The 16694-nt window shown below is 46.8% G+C and overlaps 1 protein-coding gene across 4 annotated transcripts in view; it reads right to left on the bottom strand.

Annotated features, from left to right (window-relative positions):
* Positions 1–5697: 5697 nt before the first annotated feature.
* The window catches only part of PMP22 (peripheral myelin protein 22), a 32903-nt gene continuing 21906 nt past the window's right edge, over positions 5698–16694 (bottom strand). For all 4 annotated transcript variants that reach the window (XM_032777071.2, XM_032777072.2, XM_075071749.1 and 1 more), the window contains 2 exons: positions 13680–13820; positions 5698–7296 (listed from right to left, as the gene is read on the bottom strand). In XM_032777071.2, the coding sequence (XP_032632962.1) occupies positions 7130–7296; positions 13680–13820 (308 nt within the window). In that variant the 3' untranslated portion in view covers positions 5698–7129. The remainder of the gene's footprint in view (positions 7297–13679; positions 13821–16694) is intronic.

The raw sequence follows: 16694 nt of genomic DNA, 5'->3' as shown, positions 1-16694 counted from the left end.
TGCCACCGCGGAAACGCACCTGCCGCCCTAAGGGCACATGGACTCTCCCCACTGTCCGAGGCAGCAATTCGGTGCGCTGCTTGGGGGAAAAACAACAAGGACTGCCGCCCCCTGCAGAATGCTGCCCCAAGCACCAGCTTGGAATGCTGGTGCCTGGAGCCGGCCCTGCCAACTTCTGCTGGTGAAAGAGAGAGAAGCTTTCGAGCTACACAGAGCTCTTCTTGGCACATTTCACCACAAGGGGGCAGAGTTACACCACATTTCACACTGCCATTCAGCTGGAGGACTGGCCTGTGCAAGGATGGGAGAGAATAAATTCTGTCTAGGCAAGTGTGGCTGTCTGCACTGTGTACCCGGCCACACATGCAACCTCCCTCATCAGGGCCCCAGCAAGACACAGTGCTGTGGGCAGAACCTCCAGCCAAACTGTCCTTCTCCAGGGCGCTGCTCTCCACGTCTGCTGTAGAAACCGCACCTGCAAACATTCCTGTGAGATCAGCATCCACTCTCCACCCCTTGGGGCAGGACCACTGCCTTGAAGACAGTGGGATGACATGTCAGCTGATGACCCTGGGCTGGGCAGGGCTGCAGGAGCCTTTGTCTCCTCTGGTTTTATTTGAACCCATTTATTTCAATGAATTGCTCTGTTTGCCTGCTTTACCGTGGTGGCTGGGTTCATCCCCATAGTGCCACACTCCAGATCTGCACCTAGATACCTCAGGGCTGGGGGCCATAAGCCAGGGTGGCCACTCTGGCATTCCCAGGCACCGGACATTCTGGTACTTCCAGGAATGGCATGGGCCCACCCCTGCTAGCGTGACCTCACACACATGGACCATACAAAGTCACCCACAGATACCATTTTGAAGGGTGCGCCTCTCCGCCCCAACTGATGTGAACTCATTCACACGATGCGTGTGAGGTCACACCAGTGGGGATGGCGTGGCACACTCATCAAAATGGCATTCCCCATCTTAGATACCGGACAAAAGCAGATTTGGGTTTGTCTCAGTACCGGACAGGGGACAAACCATCTGAAAAGAGGACTGTCTGCCTTAAAACCGGACAAATGGCTTGCCTACTCTAGTCATACCCAAGCCAAAGAGATTTCACCTAGCCTGGCACACTGTCCTTTTATCATCTCAGGTGGCATTAGTGGGATGCAGGAATCACTGATGAAATCTTCTGGCCTGTGCTAGGAAGGAGGTCAGACTAGATGATCATGAAGCCTGGAGATTTATTAATGTAAACAGCTACATTCTTGTTTGTTTAACTCAAAAATGGAAGGTGGATTTTGCTCAAACACCATGGAAAGTTTCAGCCTCGGAAGAGAATTTTGAAGGACTTGAAAGCAAAAACAGAGTTACCATTAAAACTGAATTGCAACTGTAACTGGAGCTCTCAGGACCCTACAGCTTGTTGAAAAGGGTTTTTTGAGGAAAAATTGCCTTATTATTATTATTTGCATTAGACTAATGCCTAGGAATCCTAATCATAGCCTAGGCTCTCTTGTGCCAGAGCTGTATAAACCCAGAACAAAAGGATGATCAGAAAAGATAGAAAGGAGGGGCATGGGTGGGGGCAAAAATAAAAAAAACTGGACAAAGAAATGGAACTTTTCAGTCTGTTTTGCATTTTTTCATTAAAAAAAAATAAACCTCTGTAAAAAATTTCAAAATGAAATGAAAAAATGTTCATTTTGTTTTTAAAATGTAGTGGAAATTAATTAGAATGTTTTCTATTAGCCTTTATAGAAACTATCACATGTAGCTGGAGGGGGCATTAAATATCTGGATTTTGAACTGCAATACGTAGTCCCTGGTTCACCTGGCTTGGTTCCCTCTATGCACTGGTCATCAGGGGTCTGGTATGTGGATTGTAAGCTCTTTGGGGCAGGGGCCATCCCATTGCTTTGTATGTCCATACAGCATCTAGCACTGCAGAGTCCTTGTCCACACCTGGGTCTCATAAGTGCTATCATCATAATAAAACAATCTCATTAGAGGTTTCATGAGACTCATATCAGCAGGGATTTGTCTTGCTCCAAATTACTCTTCCGCACACCCTGGCCATTACACGGTACGTTGTCCTCCTGATGCCGGCCTCCACCCAAGGAGGCTGCATTTAGTGGGGGAGTGATTTGTTCTTGGTCAGGCTGAATAAAGGCTATGTTCGTGCAAGAGAGAGGAAAACCTGGAGCCTGCCCAAAGCTCCTGATAAAAACCTGTCATACAGAATGACCAACTGTTTCTCTTTCTCTTACAAGGGCCTGTTATTCCTGCAGCAGCAATGCCATGCATTGCACCCAAATGACCCTGCCCCTCTGCCTAATCCAAGCCCTGGTCTTAGCTAGGTGCCGGGGAGCACAGAGGCCCTAGCAGCCCTGCCAGGAAAAACAAGGTTCCTTCAGCCATTCCTGACATGGGCCACGAAGTTTTAAAAGCTGCCGTAGCTGTGTGAGAGTGGCCAGACTAGCCAGGTGGGGACCAAGCAAACGGCACCACACCCAGGCGAGCTGCCAGAGCATGGAGTCCCGCGCTGTGCCACAATGGTGATGGGCATATTAAGGATACAGACAGGGAGACACATGTAAGAATGGCCATACTGGGTCAGACCAAAGGTCCATCTAGCCCAGTAACCTGTCAGTGGTCAATGTATTAATATAACTGGTGGAAATCCTTCATGAAGAACATTTTCCCGCCAAAACAATATGGTTTTCTCAAAACCTGTTTCTACTGGAAAATGTCAATTGTAACAAAAATTGTGCAGTTTCCTGTGGGAAACGTCAAAGGGGAAATTCTTGTTCTGAATCAACCTTTCAAAAGGCAGCAAGAATGTTCCTTTAGTGTCGACAACATGTTATTTTGTTTCGGTTTAACCCCAGCCCCCACTGAAATAAGAAGATATTTTATGTCAAAACATTGAATGGAAGCAACAAAATGTGTTTCGACTTAAACTGTCGTCTCATTTAGGTACTTTTGTAAACTGAAACAAAATGCCAGTTTAAGTTAAAGAAAAATGAATGTTTTTGTTTCTTTCAAAAGGTCAATCCAATCCCAAATATTTTTTCCCAACATTACCAATGAGGGATAAAATATCAGTTTTCTGACCAGTTCTAGATGAGGCAGACGACTTTCAATAGAGTGAAAGGATTGTCCTAACCTAGGCCTTGAATCTCTGCCCTGCCACAGATTTCCTATGTGACCTTGGACCTCAGGCCCAATCCCTCAAAGGTATTACATGCAACCCCCCCACTGAGACCACTACGAATCTGGGTTAAGCCTCGGCGCTCAGGCTGTTGGACCACAGAGGGCATATGAGACAAGGCACCTCCTGCCTCAGTGCTTTGTGTGTGGCCACTGCCCCTCAGGATGTATCCAGTCACAGGACAACCTCACCTCTTTTCAAGCCACACTAACAATTGCGGTCCTGGGCACTACATACGTTTGTGTGGCAGATAAGTTTGTTGGGCCCATCTCTCTAGTTGTGCGACTGTTATAAGCTCTTTAGGGCAAGCACCATCTTTTGGTTCTGCGTTTAGACAATGCCTAGCACAACAGGGTCTTGATCCATGACTGGGCTCCTAAATGTTACTGTGATACACCTAAGAAATCGCAATAAGGTACAACCAGGCCCTCATCTATGGCTGGGATCCCTAGGACCTACTGTAATACATCTAATAAATTAAAATAATAATGTACAGTGCCTAGCACAGTTGTGGCCTGGACTGTGGCTGGTACTTATAGGCACTACCATAAAACACCTAATAAATAGCAATAACGCACAGCACCTGGTCCATGACTGGGACTCCTCGACTACTGTAATGCTATTACTACTAATGATAAATGATAATAAATGGTGACCATTTTGGAACGCTCCTTCTTTCACCCTGGCCCAAATCCTGAGTTCCTTACTCAGCTCTAATTCAGTCTTTACTCATTCAGAATTCCCATGGACTTCAATGAGCCAGAGCTAAGTGAACTCTGAATAGGGTTGCCAATTTGGGTTGGACACATTCCTGGAGGCTTCATCACAACATAATCTTTTAAATTAATCTTCAATTCCTGGAGGCTCTGGGACAATCCTGGAGGGCTGGCAAGGCTAGTAGGGATTGAGTACATGCAAAGTAAAAGCCTCAGGATTTGGCCCAGTATTAGTAACTAGCCTCAGGACTTGTGTGTCATTGTCTCTCTGCCAATCCCCTTGCTAGATGAGCTCAGATTCTCAGCAGCCAAACGCACCAAATGAATGGAAGTGTGATTGTTTCACCACTAGCCCCTAAGACAGTACATTCTGTTCACAACCTGCTAATCCCCTAAGTCACCTTCCTAACTGCATCCTCAGGGCTTGGTACTTTGGCTCATGTTACCAGCATATTAGCAGAAATGCTTGTCCATGGAGGAACTGCTGAGGCCCATCAAAGGTTGCTAGTGATGTCACACTTATTTGTATAGCCTCACCCATCATTTTGGAAAAGGAAGTGAGTGAGGCTGGGAGACTTAACCATGGCACCTCACTGGTGAAGCACTGGAATGGGTTACCTGTTTTCCCTCAACCCTATCCCTGCATGCCCAGTTCCACTGCCAGAGCTCCCTGGCCCTCCATAGACAGCTGGGACTCAGGAGATCTGGGTTCAGTGCTGAATTTGGCTGCAGACTGCCTGCGTGACCAAGTCACTTCACCTCTTCTGTGCTTCAGTTTCCATCTGCAAAACGGTGTGATGGAGTGTCCAGCCCCCACAGTAAGGTTAAAGAAGTGGTGAAGCAGTACTGGGCCAAGGCCAGCTGTCTATGGAGGGCCAGGGAGCTCTGGCAGTGGAACTGGGCATGTGGCGATAGGGTTGAGGTAGAGGACAGCAAGATGGCAAAGGCTGCAGCCACAGAGGCAGAACGAGCTATGGAGCAAGGATCAAGACTATAAGGCCTGGACAAGAGGCTGGGCCTGACTAGGAGGAAAAACTGGACTCGGAGAGAGCTAGGAAGCACCCCCCGCAGGTTTAGAAATGGCTGAGATTGAAAGCAGACAAGTGGGGCTATGCCCTAAACTGAAGGGAAAACAGGGAAGATGGAAGCAGCCCAGGGAAGGCTGATCTCAAGTAGCAGCCAGAAGGGACTAAATCCCTCTTGCCTCTCCTCACCTTGGACCAGGCCCAGACCTGGTAGAGAACATGGGTCTGGGAACCCCATCCTTCCTTCTTCCCCCAGCCTACTAAGACCTGGAGGGCTTGGGCAGTGAATCATAGAATATCAGGGCTGGAAGGGACCTCAGGAGGTCATCTAGTCCAACCTCCTGTGCAAAGCAGGACCAATTCCCAACTAAATCATCCCAGCCAGGGCTTTGTCAAGCCTGACCTTAACAACCTCTAAGGAAGGAGATTCTACCACCTCCCTAGGTAACCCATTCCACTGCTTCACCAGTGAGGGGAAAAGAAACTTTAACTTCGCCATTGGGCCCTTAAGGCTACCCAGAAAAGCCCATCCCAAGACCTGGAGACTGTTTGGCTGCAGCCTGACCTCTACGCCTCCTGGCCCCTGAGCAATACCCACTTTACAGGGATGATACTTCCCTACATGGCAGGGTGGTGCGAGGCTCCAACCAGTAACAATTGTGTGGTACTCAGATGATACAGCAGTGGCACTTAAGTGGATCAATTTTGTGAAGTCACAATCTAGCCCTGAATAAATAAAGCTGAACCAGTTGAGTTATTCTGACTTTTATTTCATTGCTGCTTAGTCCACACAGTCGGTATAAAATCAGAAAAAGCAAAGCAAAAAAGGAACAAACAGTAAAACAAAACAACAGAATGTCTGGAGTCTTAGCATCAGAAGGCACCGTATATGAATCTACAGTAAAATGCCCATACAATTCATTGCCAGACACACCTCTGAAGCACAGAAAGAGGATTACAGAAGCCAGACTCTGGAGGATGAAGACCTATCGGTTCCATTCAGAGATTTGTTTCTGCTACTCCTGACCATGAGAGGGAAAAAAATCATTATAAATGCTTTATTAACAATAATACTAAGAGCAACTTGTCTAAGTACAAAAGCAGTTACAGACCACTTATATTACATAGAATTATTTATCATTTCTATCTTCTTTATCTCATAAGATTGTTAACTGAATTTCCAGTGAGTAGGGTTAAATGGCTAGTGATATAAGGAATGGCAAATAGATAGCACCATTTCACATATTTGGTATTTTATTTCATAGATATATATTGTTTGATTCTTTCCTCATCTTTATCTACATGGCAAGGAAAAAATACATTTCAAGATCATAGGCTACAGTTCTTGGGTGGTTTGGGTGTGTGGGGATGGGTACATGAGAGTTTGTTATACACAAGCCTAACACAGTAAAGTATCAGTGTTCTAAGGGGAAACTTCCAAAAGGTACACTAGTTACAGTAACATTTCAATAGAACTGGTAGGTAACATTTTTAAACGTGCCTGTGTGAGTTAGAAACCCAAGTTCCCAACTGGGTGTGGCTGGAAAGCTAATGGGACTTGGGCTCCTATATCACCGAGGTGGTTTGAAAATTTGGTTTCTGAGCCATGGTATTGATACACATGCTTCAGGTAACAGGATCATGGCACTTGTGGGAGGGGATGGCTCCTCAGTCGGTGTAAATGAACATCGCTCCATTCAAGCCACTGGAGCGGCACTGATTTATGCCATCTAGGGATCTGGTCTGAGTTGGGATTTCTTTGGTGGGCTGCTTTGGGGTTGGAGCTTTCAAAGGGGATTCCATTCGCATTCAGGGTAAAACAAAAACAAGGACAAAAAATACTGCACTCTTGTTACACTGTTAGAAATAATAGTTCTTTAGGCACTTTCTTTAGGCTTTAACACATAGCGGATGGTCACCAAAAGCAAACAATACTATGTACATATATGTAAAAAGTGTTATAAATAGGTTTTTTAAAACCATAGATACTATATACATCTTCAATTAACACAGTAACCCCTTGGTGTGTTTCCTTTTGGATTTTTTGTTGGGTTTATTTTGAGGGGGTGGGGGTTTGGTTAACACCCCTCCTCCTGTTTTGTCGTCTTTTCTTCCCCTGCCTCAATCCCCTCAATGGACGTCATGAGTGCCCTTGTTTTGGCCCCCCTGCCTCATGCTTCATTATTCGCGCTTCCTCAAGATGACGTAGATCACCCCGCTGATGATGGCCAGTGGGAAGGCCACCCAAGCCAGTATGTAGGCAAAGCCGAAGGCGGCATCACTTGTGGCAGGCTGCCAGTCCGTGTGTCTCACAGTGAAGATGGCTGCACCACTCATCACGCACAGGCCTAGGGAGAAGAAGTAAATATGGAACAAGCTGCACTGTCGACGCTCTGTGTAAAGCAAGAGCTGTCCGTGCTATCCTGGCCGGTGATGCTGGCAGGGATAATGCTGAACAGCACTGATTAAAAACCCACCCATCCAACCTATAACCATGTGCAACAAACAGAGAAGCCTGATCAAAAGATCTGGGTGTATGGGGATGCACCTGAAAAAAAAACTGCTGTGGTTTAAGAATGTAGGAGGAGTTGATCAGAACTCGGAAGATTTGTGTATTTGGGATTTTTGGACCGACACACAATCAAGCTCAGCAATCACACTCGTGAGATCTACTCATGGAATCTGATCTATTAAAAGGCAATATCGTTTGTGTAACCCCTACTCTTGGGGGGTGAACATTCACTCACAGGGATAGTCCCACTGAAGTTAATAGGACAAAGTGCTTACCAGGGCGAGTAAGGGTAGCATAATCTAGCTAATGACCCCACCACAGCGTAGACAGCTACTGTGTATGCTCCTTCATAAGACAACTCTGCCAATGCTCCTCAATCCTGGTCTGCGCCACTTGCCTATTTTACAATTCCTGAGCCTCTCTAGAGGAGAGATCACCCATCATGCCCAGTTTTGTAATCTCCTCCAGCCAGCTCCTGTTTCACATGATCCAAGCCATGATTCAAAACCAGGGTCTGCAGAGTACATGAACCAACGTCCCAACTACGGCACCAGGCCAGTAGGAAACACTTTGTGTCTTGCGGAGTTAAAGCTCATGGCAGGGTTAGATATCTCAAACGATTTCAACGGGCCTCAGATTTGGTACATGGAGTATTTGATGTTTAGGTCTTTCCTCTGAGCAATATGGCAGGAGCACAGATTCACTTCCAAATTCCTGTGTGTTGTGTTAGGAGGGAGAAGCACAGAATTTCCCAAGGTCACGCCACACCTGCTGGTGCAGTGATGCAGAGAGCCATTCTGCATTTGAAATCTAAGCATTCTTTAAAATGGGCCCATATCCAAGCTTATCTGGGAGAGGTGTGCTCTGGGTCCTCCTCCTAGTCTCTTCCCCATGCTCTGTGATCAGCTTACAGCAGGAGAGAGGAACACAGTGTCAAAGTACATCACTGCCACTCTGGGAAGAGTTTCTATCTGTCATGGGATGAGTACGCGGTCTCTATTCCCCAGCTTCCCCAAGCTCAGGGCTGCCAAGGACCAAGCCTGGGAGTCCTGTGTTTACAGTGGGCCAGGCGTGACCCCTCTGAATCACAGCATCGACAGACACTCCAGCAGTGTCGCAAAAAATATCCATGGCCAGGGCTGCAAAGTGAGCACACAAAGCCACCACTATCCCCCACCAAAAAAAGGGCTTTTAGATGATCCCCGAAATTCTATTATCAATTCATGGTGCTATTGAAGCCAACTCTGTTCCAAATCTCTCCACTGGGCATCAGGACCTCCTACGGCTAACCACAGTGCTATTTGAGCTGTTATTTCACTTCACACTGCCCCTTTGTTCACGGAAAGTGCAGAAGTGGGAATATGTTTAATTAATAAGCTGCTGAATGTGGTTTCCATTTTCCAGGCACAGAAAAGAACTCCTACTGCACTGGCCCATGCAGAGAAAGCAAAATGATTGTCTCTTGACTCTGGTGGGATAGAAAACCAGCAAGCAACCATTCCAGAGTCACCTACAGATGGCTAAAAATACTGCAGTCAATTGTCCATTGAAAGAATCTGGTAGAAGAGATAACAATAACTGTTTCTCTTGGAGATACAGAATTAGTGATTCAGACCCTGGCAATATACTTCACTGAGTAAATTTCAGGGTAGGGCATCAAGAGAACTGGGGTCTCTTTCCCGTTCCAATGCGTTCCTTGTGCAACTCCTTTGGGGTTTGATTTTCAGCCACCTGATGGTGCCGTTCAGTGCACAAAGGCACATGCATTTGTGTGAATATTCATCTTCCAAGGAGCATTGTGAGGTCTTAATTCCCTGATGTCTGAAAAGCACTTTGAGATCCTACGTGCCCTTCTGTCTAAGAAGTACTGTAAGATTATCCTAACCATACCTTGCTCCTGATACCCTATCTTCTGTCACTCATGGCAGCCTGATGTGGCAACTACCAGGCTAGAACAGCCATGAACTAGAAGAACTTTAAGTCTAGCCTCCTATTTGAAGAAGGCCAAGGTTGCTGGGATTTGGGATGGGTGCAGCATGGGAAAAACGTGTATGCTTGGCTCTAGCCAACGTTCTCTTTTGGGAGCTTCAACACTAACATTCCCCTTGTATGGTCAGAGGAACTGTCCTTCAGGAACTCAAGCTAAATGTTCTTCTGTCTGCTCTCACTGGTTTTTGACTAGCAAGATAACCCTGGTACCCTGTCTGCCATCCCCTTTTTCCACACAAGTTGTTCCAGCACCCAAAGCTGCATGCAAGCTATTGCTGGGTGCAATGGCTGCTGTGTTTGCCTGCACAGCCACCTTTTCATCTCCGTGCTTTGCAAAATGCCTTAAGATGCATGGAATGCAAAAGTCAGTCAGTAAAACCAGTTTGTGGCTTAGGCTCTGTTAGATACAAATTAACCAAGTGTTCTGACTGCAGTCCTAGGCACTAGGGAAGAAAGAAAATCTAGAGAAGAACAAAAATGATAAAGGGACTGGAAGCATTGACTTGCAAGGGTTCTTTCAGTCTGCTGACAGCCAGATTCTTCTCACGCTTACACTGTGTGTGGAATCCATCTACAAATATTTCCAGTGTGTAGACACCCATGATAGATAGGGAGGAGTTTTTAAGGGTGGCAGAAGGGGTCTGAATTAGGAGTAACAGGGCTGAACTCACATCAAGGAATCTTTAGGCAGAGTGTCAGGAAAAGCTTCCTAACAGTGAGATCTAGACGGTGGAATAATCTCCTAAAGGGAGGCTCACTGCCTGGGTCCTAAGGAACATGCTCTAGGTGTACCCAGCACCAGCCCAGGACTAGCGACTAGATATGAACTCTTAAGTCTTGTCTATCCTCAATGCTTACAATTCCATGCTTCCCACAAGGCAGAGATACATGGAGGGACTATGGGCCGGGTCACCTCACCAGAAAGCAGCAGCAATGGTGGGAGATGAGCATCTCCTCCCCTGAAAGGCCTTGCATGGATTGGAACCAGCGCAGCCGTTGGGGAACATCAGAGCTGCACTTGTCAGCCCATTGGCTTCAGCCTCAGCGCAGCTGGTGAGTCAGGCTCCACAAACAGAGGAGTTTACACTGTGGATCTTGGCCCTGCCAGGATGAGTCACCCAGTCAGCGGGTTGCCCTGGAAGCAGGATCATCTGAACAGAGTATGCCAGGGCTGAATGACGTGTCTGGGAAGAGACCGTCTCCTCACCTCCCACAAAGGCATTTTGCAGCAGCTCCACTCAGCCGCCATGGAATTTCCATCGCTCAAACTAGCCTTGCCTGAGACCTCTAGTAGGAAAAACACAGGCCCGTTCCTGAAGGGATCCTGAATCAAGGCTCCTCAGGAGCCAAGTGAGGCCTTTCCAAGGCTATAGGGAGGGCAAGGACTAATATCCACAAAGACTGGATACTACAGGAATTTGCTCTTTCGGCTTTAAACCCCAGCCCAGCATTTTTTTTGGTATATAAGAAAATCTGAGAGGAGACCAAGGTGAGACCTGCCTGCTTCTCTGACCATGGCTGCTCAGCTCTGGACCAGACTGCTCTGAAGGAGCTGAGGACATGGATTCCAGCTGCTGTTTACTAATAGCTATCCTGAAATTCAGGATAATGAGGCCTAACAACTGTCCTGAGCTTCTCCATACAGAAGCAGGGACACTCACGCAAGCTCTATTATTTTATCCATTTCTTTTCAGCCTGTTGCTTTGACAGAGGCAGAGATGCTGACGGAGTTGATTTAGGAGCTGCTGCCAGCATTTAGCTCCAGGCTACCCAACGGGGAAGGTATGAAGGCAGTGGTACTTGTAGTGCTGGGGAAGGACGTCCTGTATTTATCCACAGGACAGGTAGGTGCAGGCAAAAGCGGTGCAAGCACCCCCACCCCACTGCCTTCCCACGAGCTGCCTCAACCCTGGCTTGGGCAAGAGGGGAGTTCAGTGCTGTGGCCCATTCACTCCCTGACTTCTTCTGGGACCTCAACAAGGGGCTCATATGGCTGGATGTGACTTGGGTCCACAAGGCAGTGGGCTTGGCCAGTTAACTGACACACACCCAACCATCCCTTGAAGTCAAGGCTCCCATTCTCTTCAAAGGGCATCAGACCAGGCCCTTCACCTCCTCCCTAGCTGCTGGTATGTTTGCATGCTGTGAAGAAGGGACTGGAAAGGTTTTTGATCCAGGCTGAGGCCAGGCCTGTGACTCAGAGAGGACATGGATAATTTGGATTACAGGCTCCAGGGTTAGGGTCTGACCCTTGCCCTCACTTACTGCTGCATGCACGGCTTACTGACCTGATCGCCCTCTTACAGGAAAGGGGGCTATCACAGCAGGAAGCCCTCTGGCTGGGGCGGGCGGGCGTGTGTGTGTGTGTAGGTGAGCTGTGCAGTGTGGCTAGACCCCAGGATCTGGTTCTAAGCTCCAGTGGAAAGATACTCTTTCTTCTGCGTCTTGAACAATGCTGAGCACATCATCTGCTCACCACCATCATTAACAGGCCATATCCCTATGTGCGTCCCTGAAATTATCAAGCCCTCAAGTTTCAGTGTAACCCTTTTTCACCCATGTGCAGAATTTGAAAGACAGATATCAACAAGAGAACCACATTCAGAAAAACCCTGTCTGGAGAAATTACAAGCAGGAGAAAACTTCTTGGAGGAAACAGCACAGGGCATATCACTCAATAAGGAGAGGGAAGCCCACTGCGGTCAGAACTATTAGATCAATTCTCAGTTGAAGAACTTCATTGTTAATGCAGAGTGCGAGGTTAACAATCAGTATCCATTTTCTTTACTTGAATCCAGAGCTGCAATGAGTTATTTTATACGGCCTCTTCCAGAGATCATTGCCCAATATAAGCTCACCTACTGCTTGATGGCTTTCTACACAGAATGTGTAATAGGTTTCATATCACGCTTGCTACGTAGCTTTGCTCTAAACTTTTCCAAGTCCCTTCTTCGCAGCCTGCCCACTTGCCAGCCACTAAGGAGAGAATTCTAAAACTGGTTGGGAGCCTTTCCATTAACCTCAGTGAGCTCTAGATCACCTCCCAAGGTGCTTTTGGATCAGTGTATCAAATAAAGCTCTGGCCAGCCAGGTGGATTCTGCCCCTGAGTCTCATCCTCAGATTGTTCTCCTTTGGGAATATAAATTTCACAAGAGCCTATTTGCACAATTTGGTCCTTTTTGATTTATCTCTTAGAAATCATCTGCATAATTCTATACTAGGAAACCTAACAGACCCAACTGTGTTTATGGCATCTATGTCTGAACAAGAGCTGCAACTAACTACATGTAAAAGAAACAGGTTTTCAAAGCTGAACTACATCTAAGACTTAGATGATGCAGCTGGATATGAAAAGTGGCTGGCTAATTTTGTGAGCTGTAGTGCACCTGGCTGAGATGGAAAGCACTGTGTCCCCTAACAGCATGCCTATAAAGAACGTCTTTTTGGGAAGTCACATGTCTCATGCCATCAGTTCAGGAAGCCTGACTCCGTTCAGTATGAAATCTAGGAGAGGTGAGGTCCCTGGGGCAGTCTAACTCTCTGCAGGCTGTCAGCATCCAGTCTCAGTTAACAAAAGGAAAATGTAGCTAGTGGGCCAAACTCATTCCTGCTGTAACAGCGCAGAAGTCTATGGAGTTGCCCCAGTGTCTCAGCAGACCCCAAAAGGTGAAGAAGTGGGCATTAATTGTGTACCCAGCCCGAGAGGCACAGGGGCTGATTTTCAGAGGTGCTGAGCATGTGTAATTCCCAGCTAATTAATTGGGAATTACCACATACAAGGGCTGGTGCGCTAGGGGTAGAACCAGGAACTTCTAGGGCTAAAAGAAGCAGCTGCTGCAGCTTGAGCTACAGCCTTCTAGCAGGGACTATACCAGACTTCTAACCTCCGTGGATCTGGCACAGAGTGGGGACTACGTAACACACATACCAGTGGACTACAGACCTATGCATCTGAAGGCAGAATCGGGTTCTCATTCATGCTCTGTTCTCCTCAGTCATGTAGTGTAGGTGCCAACTCAGAGGCCTTCGCATTGCAGCTTCTAGAAGAGCCAATTCCCACTGCCCCAGTCCTAACCCTTTGTCAACTAAAATTAAGTAATAGCCAAACAGGGCCCTCTTTATTATTCAAGAGCTTGCTTCTCTTCTGTCATTAGCTCTCATGCCTCCACCCAAGAGCGTTTTCCCTTTACGTCCTCTGAGTCATCACCCATTTATCACTCCCCACTTACCGGCAAGGATTTGGAAGAATCCAGTAATGTAAAACCGTCCCCCCTTGGTGAGCGTAAACAGCTGGCAAAAGAACCAGAACAAGGACAGCACGCTGAAGATAATGGAGAGGATCATCATAGCTTGGACAGACTGCAGCCACTCTGGTGGAAAAAAAGAGAGAAACACAAAGTCAGGGCAACATCAGTTATAGCTGAGATTTCTGTGCATGAGCCGCTGCTGCTCCTACTAGAAAGCCTGATTCTGACACCATTAAAGTCAACGGACATCTTCCCATGGACTTCAGTGCGTTCTAGATCCGGCTCATAGGCTCTTGCTGTGCACATGTAACCTCTTGCGGATCCATGGAAATGAGACTACTTGCCTCCATTCATGCATAGCAAGGAACAATCCTGCAAGGCCGCAGAGAAGGGCTGGACTGGCAAGGTCTTTTTCCATCATTTGCCATTCACGGGAGAACATACATCCTTCCCTTATCAGATCCCAGGTCATCACAAGCAACCCCTGCAGAAGCCAACCCCAGTTACTCAAGGAAGAATGGCCCCGGGATTTCTAAGGGCTAGCCAGTTTGGACAAATCATGCTGTGGTCAGCATGTGGTCACACAAAGCACAGTATGATCTCAGTACTCCTCCTGGGTACCTACCCAAGTGCTGGCATGGGGGTACAATATGGTCCCAGGGCTAGCCCTGGCTACAGTCCTACCCTAGCACTGACATGTGAGGCAGCCAGGAGATCACTCTTTAGCAATTGCTCTTGTCTATATTTGTTCAGCATTAAGAATGGGATTTTCAAAGCTCCTTAAAATGTTTTGGATACCCAATTCCTAGTTCCTGAAAGTGAACAGGAATTGGGCATCACAGTCCATTAGGCAGCCCTGAAAGTCCACTTTCAATGGATTATTTTCTCAGTTGCAACCTGTTTGGAGCATCATTTCATGCTGCTTGGAGCATCTTGTGCTACACTGTCAGGGTTTAGCTGATTGCCATATTTGGGGTCGGGAAGGAATTTTCCTCCAGGGCGGATTGGCAGAGGCCCTGGAGGTTTTTCGCCTTCCTCTGCAGCGTGGGGCATGGGTCGCTTGCTGGTGGATTCTCTGCAGCTTGAGGTCTTCAAACCACAATTTTGAGGGCTTCAATAACTCAGTCATGGGTTAGGGGTTGTTATAAAAGTGGATGGGTAGGGTTCTGTGGCCTGCCTTGTGCAGGAGGTCAGACTAGATGATCATATTGGTCCCTTCTGACCTATGAGTCTAACACCCACTGATCCTTTCTATTTCAGGATAAAACAACACGTAACACTACGATCCTGGAACATGCCACCAAATCAGTGGGCAAAGTTGTTCATTTATAACTTGAGGAACATTCATATTAGTGGGCCCACAGGGGCTCAGAGCCTCATCCAAAGCCCACAAGAGTCAACTGAAATATTCTCACTGACTTCAGTAAGCTTTGGATCAGGCCCTGAAGAGAAACATGAAAGCCATGCTTAAACAAGGCAGACAGTGGACTGGCTAGCTCCTAGGTGATATAGACAGACAGCTGATCTAAACGCTCCCTCTTACACTTTTATGGAACTAAGCCCTTAGGAAAGACACTTTATTGTAGCTAAGTTTGGTGACGAGGAGATTAGTCAGACCAGCCCTTCCATGAGTCACTGCCCAGCTATTTCCATTGTTCCTGGGTGTGTAACTCCCCTTGGAAAACAAAACAAATGCTACAATGACCCAAAATACTGCAACTTTACTACAGTAATGACCATTACAATGTCACTGTAATACTCTAGTAGTGGCTTTTTAAATAAAGCTTGACATCAAACAAACCAATATTATCCTGAGATCTCAAAGCATTTCAAATCAATCAGTTATTATCCTCATTTTACTGAGGGGGAAATTTAAGCACAGAGCAGGGACATGACTTGCTCAAAGCCATGTACAAAAAATAAGTTGCAGACCCAGGAACATAAGCCACGGAGCCAGCTCCTCAGCTGCTGTGAACAGATGTAGCACCACTGACTTTAATTCATACCAACTGAAGATCTGGCCAAAGTCTCTTGAATCCCAAACTTGTGCTCTTCCCCTGCACTACATAGTACTGGTTCCACTCTTGGTTTTATGCGGTGTCCAAGTTTCAGTTCATGGGAACCGTTTAAAGCCAGCCAGCCATTATTAAATCTCCACCCTGCCTGGCTATTTGTTTAGCCACATGACAACCAATGACTCGTCTAGGCCCAGCTGCCTCCGCACCGCTCTATTAAAGCATTATGCAATGGAAAGAAGCTATTTTTGAACGCAAAGGGCAACTGCTGCACTCAGTGACATGGATGTTACTCCCACTGAAGTCCATAGGAGCTGCACCTCTGGAACTGAGAGCAGAACTTCCCCCTGCAATTTAAACACAGACTTCAACCAGAACTCTAATTGTAATACAGGCCTGCATCATCCCATTGGAGAGAGCTGTGGAAGAGTCCTACAGAATTTGACAGAAAATGATCACTTCGCTATAGATTTCTTTGTAACAGCCTATGGAATAAAAAAACACTAAAGGACAATGCATATTACTCGGATTCTGTTTAATTCCATACATTTTTAGAGGAATTTTCATAGAGCTCTATTGCATTTCTATAGTCCTGGTAGTTTCACTCCTTTTGGATTTTTCCTCTCAGGGCTCTTTTAAAGCTTACACACATCATAAGAACAGTTGGGTTAGCCCCAGCGTCCACACCCAATGCCAACTCCTTTAAGTTTATCCTGCCTCCGTAAAGTTCCATGCAGTAGGCCACATCCGGGTCTCGATCACACAAGTGAAATGAAGTCAACGGGAGCTGCTCCCATGTATTTCAAAGCACAGTTTGCCCCACTATTCCATTGTGTCTCCTGTCCCAAAGCACCATGCACAGTTGCTCTGAGCTATTAAAAAAAGCTGCTGTATTTTATTCTAGAGGTGGCTGCATCTCGGTAGTGAGCAGGCATCCCATTATATAGCTGTTTAACTATATTTGCCATCGCTTAGGATGCAA

The sequence above is a fragment of the Chelonoidis abingdonii genome, chromosome 13 (genome assembly GCF_003597395.2).
Source record: "Chelonoidis abingdonii isolate Lonesome George chromosome 13, CheloAbing_2.0, whole genome shotgun sequence".
Lineage (NCBI taxonomy): Eukaryota > Metazoa > Chordata > Testudines > Testudinidae > Chelonoidis > Chelonoidis abingdonii.
This window is presented reverse-complemented; position numbering and strand designations above follow the sequence as displayed.